Source organism: Dasypus novemcinctus, chromosome X (assembly GCF_030445035.2).
Source record: "Dasypus novemcinctus isolate mDasNov1 chromosome X, mDasNov1.1.hap2, whole genome shotgun sequence".
Taxonomy (NCBI): domain Eukaryota; kingdom Metazoa; phylum Chordata; class Mammalia; order Cingulata; family Dasypodidae; genus Dasypus; species Dasypus novemcinctus.
The window spans coordinates 2,845,269-2,859,917 of record NC_080704.1 but is presented as its reverse complement, the minus strand read 5'-3'; the positions used below and the strand labels follow the sequence as shown (position 1 = coordinate 2,859,917).

General features: G+C 45.7%; 1 protein-coding gene across 5 annotated transcripts in view; it reads left to right on the top strand.

The window, feature by feature from the left end:
• Positions 1–14,649, top strand: part of LOC101433925 (arylsulfatase D) — a 31,124-nt gene that overhangs the window by 3,948 nt on the left and 12,527 nt on the right. For 3 of the 5 annotated variants that reach the window (XM_058291610.2, XM_058291609.2, XM_058291608.2), the window contains exons 3-7: positions 3,481–3,602; positions 6,334–6,456; positions 9,498–9,921; positions 10,140–10,276; positions 12,456–12,590. In XM_058291610.2, the coding sequence (XP_058147593.1) occupies positions 3,481–3,602; positions 6,334–6,456; positions 9,498–9,921; positions 10,140–10,276; positions 12,456–12,590 (941 nt within the window). Of the gene's footprint in view, positions 1–1,368; positions 3,603–6,333; positions 6,457–9,497; positions 9,922–10,139; positions 10,277–12,455; positions 12,591–14,649 lie in introns of all 5 variants that reach the window. The other 2 variants (XM_071212933.1, XM_071212934.1) reach the window with 1 other exon arrangement.

Below are 14,649 nucleotides of genomic sequence, written 5' to 3'. Positions count from 1 at the left end.
CACATTTGAGGCCGGGTTTAGAGCTCCGTGTTGTTCCGACAAAGTTTATCTTGATGACTTCAACTCATTCTTGTGTTTTCTATAATATACTTTTATATATTTTTAAAACGACTTAGATAACGTAAACGTTACATAAGAAATATAGGGGAGGGGAGCGGATGTGGCTCAAGCGATTGAGCTCCTGCCTACCACATGGAAGGGCCTGGGTTTGGTTCCTGGTGCCTCCTGAGGAAGACGAGCAAGGCAGCGAGCTAATGCAACGAGACACAAGGAGGAAAACATAATGAGAGACCCAACAAAGCAGGGAGCAGAGGTGGCTCAAGCCATTAGGTGCTTCCCTCCCACATGGGAGGTCCTGGGTTCAGTTTCTGGTACCTCCTAAAAAAAAAAAAAAGGAAGACAAGCACACAATGAACAGATGAAGTGAGTGCAAACAATGAGGGGGTGGGGAGAAATAAAATAAATCTGAAAAATAGGGGATTCCCACATGCCCTGCTCCCTACCCCTCTCACATTTTCCCACATTAACAAATCCTTTATGAGTGTGGTACATTTGTTAAAATTGATGAATACATTGTGGAGCGTTGCCGCTAAGCGTGGATTATAGTTTACATTGTAGTTTACACTCTGCCAGACAATTTTGCAGGTTATGGCAAGATATATAATGCCCTGCATCTATCATTGCAATGTCATTTAGAACAACTCCCAAGTCCCAAAAATGCCCCCATATTACACCTGTTTTTCCCTCTCCTTCCCCTCAACTCATTCTTTCCCAGACGTTTTGAATTGGAGCCAGTTATCCGTTCCAGCTTCAGGCTGTACCCCCAAGTTTGTACGCATAGTAGATTGTACCCCCACAAACACCTGCTCAGTTTCTAACCCCCAGTCCTGTTGGTTTGAACCTCTTCGTAAGTGGGATCTTTTAAGGATCTGTTTCCAAATGGATTCAGGGTGGGCTTAAGCCAAAATTTGAAGGAAGTCTTTGCAAGCAGAGAACATTGGGCACAGCCAGGAGACAGAGGAGATGGGCAAGCACGTGATGGAAGCCGAGACTGAATCACGCGATGCCCGCCAGCCCCCTGCAGAATGCAGAGAAATCAGGGCCTTCTGATACCTGAGAGTCACACTTCGGGGCCTAAAACGCTTAGGCGGTAAATTCTCGTGGGTTAAACCAACCAACCTGTGCTACTGGTTAAGGAACCCTGGAAAACTGAGCCAGGGGCCCATGTGCCCCATTTGCCAAGTTTTTTTGTTTTTAACTTATTTATCACCCCCACCGCCCCCCGTCCCCAGTTTTGTGTGTGTGTGATTGCTGTCTGCTCTGTGTCCATTCGCTGTGTGCTCTGTGTCTGCTCGTCTTCTCTTTTAGGTGGCACCGGGAACCGATCCTGGGACCTTCTGGAGTGGGAGAGAGGCGATCGTTCTCTTGCGCCACCTCAGCTCCCTGGTCTCCTGCGTCTCTTATTGTCTCTCCTCGGTGTCCCTTTTTGTTGTGCCAGCTTGCTGCCCCAGGTCTGTGCTTGGGCCAATTTGCTGCATGAGCCAGCACTCCTGTGTGGGGCAACGCGCTGCGTGGGCCAGCACTCTGCCTTGTCCAGCTCGCCTTCACCAGGAGGCCCTGGGAATCAAACCCTGAACCTCCTCTGTGGTAGACGGGAGCCCAGTCACGTGAGCCACGTCTGCTTCCCTCCGTTTGCCAAGTTTTGAGATTCGTTCCAATTGTACAAGAAAACTGACGGGGAAATGAATTGACTTCCTGTTCCTGCTGAAATGAATGGGTGATGTGAAACATGACAAATTAATTCACTTACCCTTCTGGGTGTGGTGAGTCCCAAGATCAGAATGTCCGTATGGCTGCACTCTCCAGAGGAAAATCCTTTCTAACTGCTAGCGACCCTTGGCCCATGGCCCCTTCCTCTGTCTTCTTTTTTTTTTTTTAAAGAGGTACTAGGGATTGAACCCTGGACCTCATCCGTGGGAATTAGAACTCAAACCGCTGGGCTACACCCGCTGCCCTCCTCTGTCTTTATTCATTTAAATTTAATTTTATTTTTTTAATTATCTTTTTTTTAAAGTTAGTTGATCACATGAAACGTTACGTTAAAAAACCTAAGAGGTTCCCATAAACCCCACTCCCCACCCCTCACCCCCATCATTTTTTAAAAATTGTATTGTTTTGAAGATACAGAGATCAAAAAAAAATGTTACATTAAAAAATATAAGAGGTTCCCATATACCCCCCACCCCCACTCCTCCCACATCAACAACCTCTTTCATCATTGTGGCACATTCACTGCATCTGGTGAATACATTTTGGAGCACTGCTGCACCACATGGATACTAGTCTACATTGTAGTTCACACTCTCCCCCCCGTCTGTTCAGTGGGTTATGGCAGGATATAAAGTGCACCTCTCCACCCTCTCCATTCCTCATCACAGCTCTGACTCTGCTCCCCCCAGCTCCCTCTCCTAAGGACCCTCGTGAAATCACTGCCTCCCTGACAATACAGGATAATCTCCCCACTGCAACCTCTTCTCGCTTAATCACATCTGCAAAGACCTTTTTTTCCCATGAAATTAACCAGAGGACCAAGATGCAATGAAGAGGATTGCCTACGGGGTTGCTACTAATTCTAAGAACCCTGTGTAATCACTTAGGTGATTTTTTTTTCTTCTTTATTTTCTTTTTTAAATGTTACATTCAAAAAATATGAGGTCCCTGTACATCCCCAGCCCCCCTACCCCACTCCTCCCACATCAACAACGTCTTCTATCATCGCGGCACATCCACTGCACCTGGTGAATACACTTTGGAACACTGTTGCACCACATGGACAGTGGTTTACATTGTAGTTTACACTCTCCTCCAGTCCACCCAATGGGCTATGGCAGGACACACAATGCAAAAAAAATACAATAAAATTGTTAAAAAAAAATAATGATGTATCAATATTGGCTTACCAGTTGTAACAAATTATAACCATGGTACCACACTCATGCAAGATGCTGATAATAGGGCAAATTGAGGGTGATGGGGCTCAGGGGTACATAAAAAGTCTTTGTTCTTTTTGCACAAATTTCCTGCAATCCTAAGTCTTACATAAAAACAGAGTCTAACAAAATATTTTTAAAAGAAAATCACCATAAGGACATGTCTTGAAGGCCACACTTTTTCCTTTTGCCTCACTCTCCAATAGGGCTCGCCACGGCAAATGGTCTATGTGTAAATTTTTGATGTTTTAAGGAGGACGTGTTGAACCCCCTCTATATTTTTTTCTCTCTTTTTAAAAAAATGTTACATTTAAAAAATAGGAGGTCCTCCTATACCCGCCACCCCCCCTCACCCCACTCCTCCCACGTCAACAACCTCTTCCATCATCGTGGCACATTCACTGCACCTGGCGAATACTTTTGATGCCGTCAGCTTCGCGGATTTCACATGCAGAGTTCTGCAAACCAGCAACGTGTGTGGTTTCCTCAGGACGCCGAATATCGACCGGCTCGCGACGGAAGGGGTGAAGCTCACCCAGCATTTGGCAGCCGCGCCCCTCTGTACCCCAAGCAGAGCTGCATTTCTCACAGGGAGGCACGCCTTCAGATCAGGTCAGTGTCCTGGGGACAGCCCCGCGAGGGTTCACGTCTGCACCCACTAAATTTATTGTCTCTGACAACAGGGCAGAGTTGCTCCAGATACAGAGCAAACAATGAGCAGATAATCTGCAGTTTCATTGTTTCTCTGTATGTAAAGAATAGTGTGATTGATATAGAAAGGTAAAAAAAAAAAAATGAGTCTGTTTGGAATTCGGAATATCACCACTCTCCTATGGAGGTCGATTGTGCTCGACATTTTCTTTCTTTGTCTATTTGGGTCTTGATGGGAAGTTGTGCATGTGGCCAGACAGCCGATGGGAGTGGTCAGCTGAGTCATGGGCCCCAAAGATGTCCATCTCCTAAGGCCTGGAACCCCCATACCAGGGAGCTTTGCAGGTGCGATGAGGGACCTTGAGAAGGAGGTGGCATCTTGCATTATCTGGGAGGACCCAATGGACATCTCAGAGGTCCTTAGAAGAGGGACGTAGGAGGGTCAGAGTCATGGAAAGAGATACAAGGAAGGAAGAAGGTGGAGAGATGCTTGGGTCAAGGAACGCAGGCAGCTGCTAAAAGGAACGAATTTTAGACTTCTCACCTCTGCAACTGCAAGAGAATACATACAAATTGGTTTAAGACACGCAGTTTATGGAATTTGTTATAGCGGCAATAGGAGAGTAATCCAGTGGGCCATGGGTGAGGAAAAATGGTCATATGCCACACAGTCCAAGGACTCGCCCTGAGAATGATAGGAAGCAACGAGAATCTGTCCCAAGATATCATCTACTACCATCTCAAACATAATCTGAAAACCACATGTCTCACTGCAGTGGCTGAATTGGGAAAAAGATAGATAATACCAAGTGCTGACAGGGATGTGGAACAACTGGAACTCTCTCTCTCGGTGGAGTTATACATTAGCACAACCACTTTGGAACATTATTTGTCAATATCTGCTTACACTGAATACATGCATAACCCATGACCTGGCCATCCCCTTCCTAAGTATGTACCCAACACGTATGAACACGTATGTTCCCCAAGAGACATGACGGAAAACACTCACTGTGTGCTGGCAACAGTTCATCTGCAGGAGAATGGCTTAATCACCTGTGGTCTATCACACACTGGAACACTGCACAGAAATGGAATAAATGAATTATTGCTAGTCATAATGGTGTTGTTGAATCTCACACATGCAATGCTGAACAGAAGAAGCAAGATGCTCATGAGCTCATCCCCTTTGATGCCATCTCCATCGAGTTAAAAGCAGGCAAAAGTAAACCCACAGAATAAGAACTCAGAGTGGTGGTTTTAGGGAGGTGACAGGGAAGGGTCAGGAGAGGGTCCCAGAGAATGGGGCTGATGGTGTCCCCTCTGCTGGGTGTTGGCAAGTTACCTTAGGAAGGCGGGAGAGTTTTACACTTACATGAAGCCAGTGTGTTCCAACATTGGAGTCTGTAATAAGATGCTAAGAACAAAATGTTGAGGACGAAATGGGAATAAATGCCTAAAGCTCAGAAGAATCAATGAAATGGTAACTCCGATGATAAACACACAGGAAGCGCTCGAAAGCTGGGAAGGGTGAAGGCAATTGCTGAGAGTATCACGAGTGCTAACATACAGTTAATTCCCCAGGCCAGGGTTGGGGGCTAAGGAAACTGTTCCCCAAAAAAGTAAGGTCTCCCCTGAGTCCTGACAAAGAGACAGCTGGCAAGAGGGTGAGCGATTCCATAGTCAGCTTGGATGGAGGATGTTGGTGACAGGTTGAGAGATGCAACAGCAGCTACCTCTTACAGGACTTGTAAGAGGTCAAGAGTTTGAGCTGAGTTTATCCTGAAAGCTGGCATGTTTTTTGTTTATTTTTCTACTTTTTTTTACTCTTTGCTGTTCTTCCAGAGGCACACATACCTCATGTGAATTGTAAATGGGTAAAATCCCCCCAAATTGGATATATATATATATATATATTTACCAAAGGGATACTTCCTCGTTATTCACTTTTCACCAAACCTGTTCCATTTGTATGTACTCTTCCAACCCTTATTTCCTAAAAAAAACTTGTAATTTAATTATAGAAGTACTTAAAACATACTAAAGAATATATACTACGTGGAAGTTTTAAAGCATAAAAAAAAAAAAACAAAAAAAACCACCTTATTTAAAAAATCAACCTTAAAGAGTTCCCTAGCAACTAAAGGTCACCGTTTGGAATTTTTAAATCATTTTCTTTACAGAATTACCGTGTCTGTGTGTGTGATTTCCCTTGATTTTTGAATTTTATTTCAATGGGAGTGAATGTATCTTCCATTCCTTGCTCTTTTTCATTTAATATGCTCGTTATAAGCTTTTTTCATGCTGATCCAGGGGTCTATGAGTCATTCATCTCCATAACTCTGTAGTATTACATTGTGCAATGAAAACAGTCTCATATCAATACACAGGTAGGCTGCAAGAGCCAGTAAACGCCAAGCAACCATATTCCCTCTAGAGCAGAGGTTCCTGGCCCAGCACTAGTGACATTTGGAGAGGAATAATTCTCTGTGGCAGGGATATGTTTTGTGCAGTGTAGAATGTTGAGTGGCGTCTCTCGGCTGCACCCCCTAGAGACCAATAACATCTCGCTCCCTAGGTGTGACACCCCAACATTTCCCAGATTCCATCACATGCCCTGGGGGAGCAGATCCACCCCCTAGTGAGACCTGCTATGGAAACTTGAGTCATCCTTCTCTGATGTGTTCCTCAGGCATGGAAGCCAGCAACGGCTACCGGGCACTTCAGTGGAACGGAGGCTCAGGTGGACTGCCTCCAAATGAAACCACCTTTGCGAGAATCCTCCAGCAGCAGGGATACAGCACTGGCCTGATAGGTGAGGCGGTATGGAATTCTGGCATCATTCTCCATGATGGGGGTGATCGGCGATCCGTAGGAATGTGTTTTACTCCAAAGCAGAGGAAGTCATGGCGTCCTTCTCTAATCCCAGCGTTGGTGTCTAATCCGTCTTGAGGAGTTTGTGACTTTTTACGTTTTGTCACTGAAGAGTTCTTTTTGATCCAAAACTTTGGGAGATGGACCTCTTGCCCTCCTTTGGCATGTCCATCTCCTCCTGTGCCAACCTCTTAGAGGTTATCCTTCGGCAAAGTGCCGCTCACCATTCCCAAACCCACAGAACTAAAGATCACTTCCTTTCTTTACATCACAGGCTCAGGGAGGGTCTGAAGCTCCCCCATCATAAGAGAGGGCATTTTGGGGGATCCCCAAGATCACTTCCAGTTTGGTGATTTGCCAGAAGAGCTCAGAGGACATATCTTGGAGTTATACTCAACCATTATGGTTTAATATGGCCAAAAGATACAAAGTACAACCAGCAAAAGGAGAAGGCACATAGGATAAAGTCTAGAGAAAGCCTGAGCCCCCTCTGTGGGGTCACAAAGGATGCACTTAATTTTCACAGCAACAAGCTGTGACAACACGGGTGAAATGTCGTCCGCCAGGGATGCTCATGAGACTCGGCACCCGGGGTGTTTTATCAAGGGCAGCCTTCCCCTTGCTCATCTCTTCCACTCCCACCCTCAGCTGCTGTTCAAGTCAGAAAGATCCATGATGCCCCCTACTTTGTGTCAGTGGCCATTGGCTAGGGGTGTTAAATATTTCCTCCTTTTACAAATCCCTGGTATTTTAGAAATGTCAGTGAAATCCCAGACTCAACAGCTTTTTCAAGGGTATTCTACAATCTCCTTTTATTTCTCCTTCCCACCCCATAAGGGAAAGCACAACTTCTTAGCCACCAAACTGGAATGTTCCGCTAACAATTGACCACCCTTGGGTGAGGATGCCTGACATCATGGATTTTCCTTTCTCTCCTCATTTTGGAGCTGAATCTTTTTTTTCTTTCTAATTTTTTAAAAATGTTACATTAAAAAAATATGAGGTCCCCATATACCCCCCACCCCCCTCACCCCATTCCTCCCATAGCAACATTCTCCTCCATCATCATGAGACATTCATTGCACTTGGTGAATACATCTCTGAGCACCGCTGCACCTCATGGTCAATGGTCCACATCATAGCCCACACTCTCCCACAGTCCACCCAGTGGGCCATGGGAGGACATACAATGTCTGGTAACTGTCCCTGCAGCACCACCCAGGACAACTCCAAGTCCTGAAAATGCCCCCACATCACATCTCTTCTTCCCTCTCCCTATCCTCAGCAGTTCCCGTGGCCAGTTTCTCCACATCAATGCTACAGTTTCTTCCATTACTAGTCACAGTAGTTCCATAGTAGAATATCAGTAAGTCCACTCTAATCCATACTGTATTCCTCCATCCCGTGGACCCTGGGATGGTGATGTCCAGTCCACCTCTATATTGAGAGGGGCTTAGATCCCACATGGATGCTGGATGCAATTCTCCTGCTTGCAGTTGTAGGCACTCTTGGCTCCCTGGTGTGGTGGTTGACCTTCTTCACCTCCTTGTTAGCTGGCCAGGGTAAGTCCAATAAACCAGAAAGTAGGAGCTGCAACAGAATCTTTTTAAATTGGATGAGAATTTACTCTTGCCTTCACCAAAGACTAGTTGCTTCTTTAATATTTTTATTCCTTTGCACATGCCTAGTCTATTTTGTAGGAAGATGATTCTCCATATTCCAAAGGGTAAAAAGCTTTTGAGGCTGGAGATTCTCCTGCATTTATTTTCTACCCCAGCACACTCACCCTCTCCGAATATTTTATTCCCTAAATGTATGAAGCAGAAGGATATGTGGGAAAAGAAGCCCGCAGATTCTCAAGACAGATGACTGGTCTCCTGCCAGTTTAACCCCTCCATCTGGAAATTTGGGCAAATAGTACATTGGAGCCTTTTCCTTCTAGTTTTGTACCCAAACTTGAGCTCTCTAAGGGACCCTAGCCTAAAATAGGTGTAACTGCTGACACCCGGATCCTGGGTACATTTCACTGGAATTTGAGATGTGGGCTTACCATGGTCTGTCTATAGGATATTGTTGTGCATTAGTGCCCTTAATAAATCCTTACAGGTATTTTTAATTACTAGTTGACAGAGGGAGCCAGTTCCTGCTAATCTGCTATAAAATAACTCATGTACGAGGTCCCGGGTTCAATCCCTGGTACTTCCTAAAAATACATATATTGGTCAGTCATATATCGTAAGCTCTTTAACAGCAGAATCATTTCATGGTACAAAGCATGTAATACAAATGCTCCAGAAAATTGTAAGCCTCTGATAACTTGATAATAACCCTTACATGTACGTATTTTATTAGCACTCACAGCATATCCCATATCCTTTTTATTTTTTATTTATTTTTTTAAATTTTTATTTATTTCTCTCCCTTTCCCCTCCTCCCCCGCACCAGTTGTCTGTTCTCTGTGTCTATTTGCTGCGTGTTCTTCTTTTTGTCCGCTTCTGTTGTTGTCAGCGGCACGGGAATCTTGTGTTTCTTTGGTTGCATCATCTTGTTGTGTCAGCTCTCCGTGTGTGTGGCGCCATTCCTGGGCAGGCTGCACTTTCTTTCGTGCTGGGCTGCTCTCCTTACAGGGTGTACTCCTTGTGCGTGGGGCTCCCCTATGCGGGGGACACCCCTACGTGGCACGGCACTCCTTGCGCGCATCAGCACTGCGCATGGGCCAGCTCCCCACGGGTCAAGGAGGCCCGGGGTTTGAACCATGGACCTCCCATGTGGTAGACGGACACCCTGTCCATTGGGCCAAGTCCGCTTCCCCCCATATCCTTTTTAAACACCAGCATCAAACACATTCATTGCCTTTCTTTGTTCAGATTTCTCTGTTGCAGAGCTTCCTTTCCCTTAGAACATCCAACTTAGTCTGAGAAGGTGACTAGTTAGTTGAGTTCTAAATTTGTTTCCATTCAACATTTTCCCTCTGGTCTCTAGGAAAGTGGCACCAAGGGGTGAGCTGTGTATCTCGCACGGACCATTGCCACCACCCCCTGAATCACGGATTCGACTACTTTTACGGCATGCCGTTCACGCTCGTCAGCGACTGCCACCCGAGCAGACCCCCCGAGGTGGATGCTGTGCTGAGAGCCAAGCTCTGGCTTTCCACGCAGGTCATGGCTTTGGGGTTGCTCTCCCTGGCCGCCGGCAGGATGTCTGGTTTAATCTCCATCTCCTGGAAAGCAGTCCTGGGGGCGTCCGGCCTCGTCTTCCTCTTTTTCGCCTCCTGGTACGCCAGCTTTGGGTTTGTGCGTCGCTGGAATTGCATCCTGATGAGGAACTTCGAGGTAACAGAACAGCCCATGGTTTTGGAAAGAACGACACATCGTCTGCTGAAGGAGGCAGTTTCCTATATTGAAAGGTAATGAAACGATCCTGTGTTTACGAAGTTTCGTTTTCAGGGTCTCTCGGGGTTTCCTCAAACAACCTTACCAGGAGTGGTTTAAGAAATTCAGCCTTTTCACATGGGTTGTTTTCCCAGGTTAACGTCTCTACTTTGAAGCAGGGTAACCTGTCAAATAGCATAGAAACGTACGCCGTTGTGTACCATAAATTGTAAAGGTGGATTTCTTCTTTCAGAAATAAGCACGGGCCATTTCTCCTCTTTGTTTCCTTGCTACATGTCCACATTCCTCTCGTGTCCACAAAAGCGTTTCTTGGGAAAAGTCGCCATGGCTTGTACGGAGACAACGTGGAGGAAATGGACTGGCTAGTGGGTAAGCCAAATGTCCGACCAAGTCTTACTCTTGGGCTTGGCATTAACATGTAGAAACAAGACTGTCCATCTGGCCAGGAAGAAAAACAGAAAAGGCAAAGAGCAGGGAAATCTCCCCCAGGTCATTCTTTGCTCCTCCGGTGCTTCAGATTCCTTAGCCTAGTTGGCGCAAATCCTTCCTTCTGCAAAGACATGCATTTAGAGTCATTATTCAAAGGTTCAGAAAGCAGGGAGCAGATGTAGCTCAAGTGGTTGAGCACCTGCTTCCCATGTATGAGGTCCAAACAAACAAACAAAAAATAGCTCTCACTGGTAGGCAGATGTAGCTCAGTGGTTGAGCACCTGCTTCCCATGTATGAGGTCCAAACAAATGATATAAACTCTCACTGGTGGGCAGCTATAGTCAGTGGTTGAGCACCTGCTTCCCATGTATGCGGTCCAAACAAACGAACAAAAAAAACAACTCTCACTGGTGGGCAGATGTAGCTCAGTGGTTGAGCACCTGCTTCCCACGTACAAGGTCCAAACAAAACAAACAAAAAACAACTCTTACTGGGGAGCAGATGTAGCTTAGTGGTTGAGCACCTGCTTCCCATGTACGAGGTCCAAACAAACAAACGCTATAAACCAACTCTCTCTGGTGGGCAGATGTAGCTCAGTGGTTGAGCACCTGCTTCCCATGTATCAGGGCCAAACAAACAAACAAAAAACCAACTCTCACTGGTGGGCCGATGTAGCTCAGTGGTTGAGCACCTCTTCCCAGGTATGAGGTCCTGGGTTCAATCCCCGGTACCTCCTAAAAAGAAAGTTTCAGAAAGCCAAGGCGTGCTGTCACCTTTTAGGACAATGAAACAAAGTCGCTTTCCCATGGGAACTTGAGAAACCCCCCTGGAAAGAAGCAGTGGGGCGATCGATGCTTAAAGGAACCGAGACATCAGGTCATTGCAGTGTTTTGTAAGATGTCCTGAAACAAACAAAGGGATTCATTGGACCAGCCGAAGAAGCTATAGCCGCAAAATAATAGGAGGGTGGACCTGATTAAAGATCTGCATTTTGAGGGCTAGACGGCCCTCTGTTCTCTGGGGATGAGGCAGTTGCCTCATGGGAACCTCAAAGACCAAAATCCACGGGAGCTGCTGGCCTTGGGTTTCTTGATAGACAGAGGTCTCTCTGAACTGCTTTCACCACTTCCACCCTCCCCCTTCCTCAGTGCACTTACTAGAGACACGCAAAACACACAGACAGGCTTTGTGTAAAGCACGACACTTTTGGAGGTTTTCCTGTTTCCTGTATTGGTAATATCTTTCTTAGAAACTTTGAGGTATTCGAGCACTTTGATTCAGCTTAACATTTTGTGGTCATAATGATGGAATCTCTTTTTAAAAAAAATTATTGAAACGTGTTCGTAAACCATATCATCCATCCAAAGTGTACGATCAGTGGCATTGGGTATAATCAGAGAGTCATGCATTCATCATTCAATCAGCATGAGAACATTTTCATTACTCTAATACTACTACTAATAAAAACAAAAACAGAACTACTCCTTAGCAGTTGCCGCTCAATCTATCCTTCTCCTGCCCTACATCACTGCTAATCTCTTTCTCTGCCTATCATTTATTTATATTCACATTTTGTACAGATGAATTCAAACAATATGTAGTAACTTTCCTCTAGTTTCTTTCACTTAGCATCTTTCCTTTTTTTATCATTGGTGCAAGATTTTTAATATATTACCATACATTACTGTCCGTCATTTGCATTGCTTGTATTTTTGTGCAAATATTACCCGGATATTAACATCTTGTACCATTAACAGACATTTGTTCTGTTTCAGAGAAGAACATTCTTAAATAGGCACTATTAACCACACTCATTTTTCACAAGAGGGCTGGCTCGCTGTGCGGTACAGTCCTATTTCGCTTTTAGCTTTCCTTGTGATATTAGACTTTCCCTTTCAGCCACTGTCATACCTATGTAATAGCTCTTCTGATCACAAACACTATCATGTGCTTTCACCATTTCCATTCATTTCCAAAAATTTACAATCAACCTTGGATGTCATCCCTTTTAATGACTTTCTACCCAGAGGCACCATATACAGAAAAGGCAAGTTGAATGGAATCTGCTCATTTTGTTTTCTTTCTTTGTCCTGAAACGTTCCTTTTTTTTTTGGTAAGGTGAAATTCTTAAAGCGGTTGAAGAAAATGGTTTGAAGAACACAACCTTCACCTATTTCACCTCTGATCACGGAGGACATTTGGAGGCCCGGGATGAGCAGGGGCAGCTCGGCGGGTGGAACGGAATATATAAAGGTAAGGCCAAAGGATATTGGCGGTGAAAGCGCGGGGACATGATCAGTGGAACAAACATCCCTGTTTTCGTTTGCCAAAGGGCCGCCAGGCCAAGTTACCAGAAATGGGTTGGCTTTTCTAAAGGGAATTTATAGAAACTTAGGGTTCTGAGGCCGTACCATGTCCAAATCGAGGCACCGTAAGAGGGGCTTTCTCCCCAAAGTCAGCGCCTGGTGGTTCCATTTGGTGAAGCAAGATGGTGGCCGATCTCTGCCAAGTCCGGCTCCCAGAGCTCAGCTGTCAGCGGCCAGGCAGAGAGCTTTTCCCTTTCCTGTCTCAGTCTCGGCTGCTCTGCTCTCTTCCCACATTCAGCTGCAAGCTATCAAGCATGTGGGTTAGGTCTCCCTGAGCCTAGCTCTTTGAACCACTGGGGGCTTCTGTTTTCCTGCAATCCTCTCTCTTACACAGCAGGAATAATAGAATATTGCAGCTCCCTTTTCCTCTCCATCTCTCTCTCTGTTTCCATGTATATCAGCAAGGGAACAGGGACTCAATGTGAGCCTTGCCTCCCTGGCATCATCCAATCCAAAGCCCTTGGTGGACCTTATCAAGTAATCTAATCAAAGTCCCCTCAGCTGAATTGGATGCAGTCAAAGGGTCTCACCCCCCCAGGAATAAACTAGTTCCGAAACATAATCTGGGGAGTGCAGCGGTTGAGCACCTGCTGCCCATGTACGAGGTCCCAAGTTCAATCCCTGGTACCACCTTTAAAAAAAAAAAAAAAAACATAATCTTTCTCTTTTGGGTATTCATAAACTCATTTCCATCTGCCCTAATCCCCGACGAAGCATCCGAAAGTAAAAAAGGGTCCACCCATTCAGCCAGGATTTCTTGAGTACCTGCTGTTGTAGACAAAGCAGCAAGTGGGAATCAGCAGGTCAGTTCATGGACCCCCTGGTTTTAGTGGCTTGGACGTGCCACTGGCTTTGGATATCAGGACGGTAGTAACTGTGTCACAGGCAGGGACCTGTGCTCTAGGGCCTGCCTTCTCTTGTTGCAAATCCCCGCCGTGAAGGAAATCCGACCAAATGCAGCAGATGAGCTCGCCTGGGTGAGGCTCCCTGGACTGACAGCCCTGGCAGACCCAGCCAGCTTTTGGCACCCTGAGAATTATTGGCTGCAGGTGAGACCAGGAGAAGGTCCACCTAGCTGAGTCCAGCTCCTCACTGGCCCAAAGAACTGTGCACCAATAAAATGGTTATTTTAAGCTGGGTGGATTGTTACGCAGCATTGATAACTGCTACACTCTCATAATTTTTAGGGTCTAAAACCAAGCAATGGTGTGTGTAGAACCTGCTCTTTTAGAGTCGCCATTCCACTCTGAGCCATCAAGGCCCAAACCTGGAACTCGTTCTTAAAAGATGTTAAAATGTGGCAGTGACATTGAAAGCAGTTTCTTTGCCTCAAAGAGTAATGTTTATACCTTTTCCCAGGAGCTTTCAGGATCCTTATTTCACTAGCTGTGTTGGCATGGCATTCTATTTGCTAAGGCGCTCAAAGCGGTATACCAGCACTGGAGCGGCTTTTTCAATGGGAATTGATGAGCGTACAAACTTACAGTTCCGAGGCCATGAAAATGTCCAGATCAGGGCATTGTCAGGTAATCCCTACTCCCTGAAGAGTGGCCGCAGTGATCCTGGGCGCCTGTGTCATATGGCAAGGCACATGGTGTATCTGCTGGGCTCTCCCTTCTCTTCCAGGTTTTCTTGCTTTCAGTTTCTTGCTCCTGTGGTTTTCTCTCTCTCTGCCTGAACTTCATTCTCTTATAAAGGACTCCAGTAAGAGGAGTTAGACCCATTCAGATCTTCACTGGAATTAAGATCCTACTCCCCAAAAGATCTTACTTAAGGCTCCACACCCACAGGACTGGATTAACTCTAAGAACACAGTTTTCTGGGGCCCCTACAGCCTCAAACCATCACACACGTGGCTAGACCTAACTCAGCCTAATGGAAATAAGGGATATTCCATTCAGCAAGTTTTAGTGTTCCGCATTGACGCAATTTGAGATGGGGTGCGT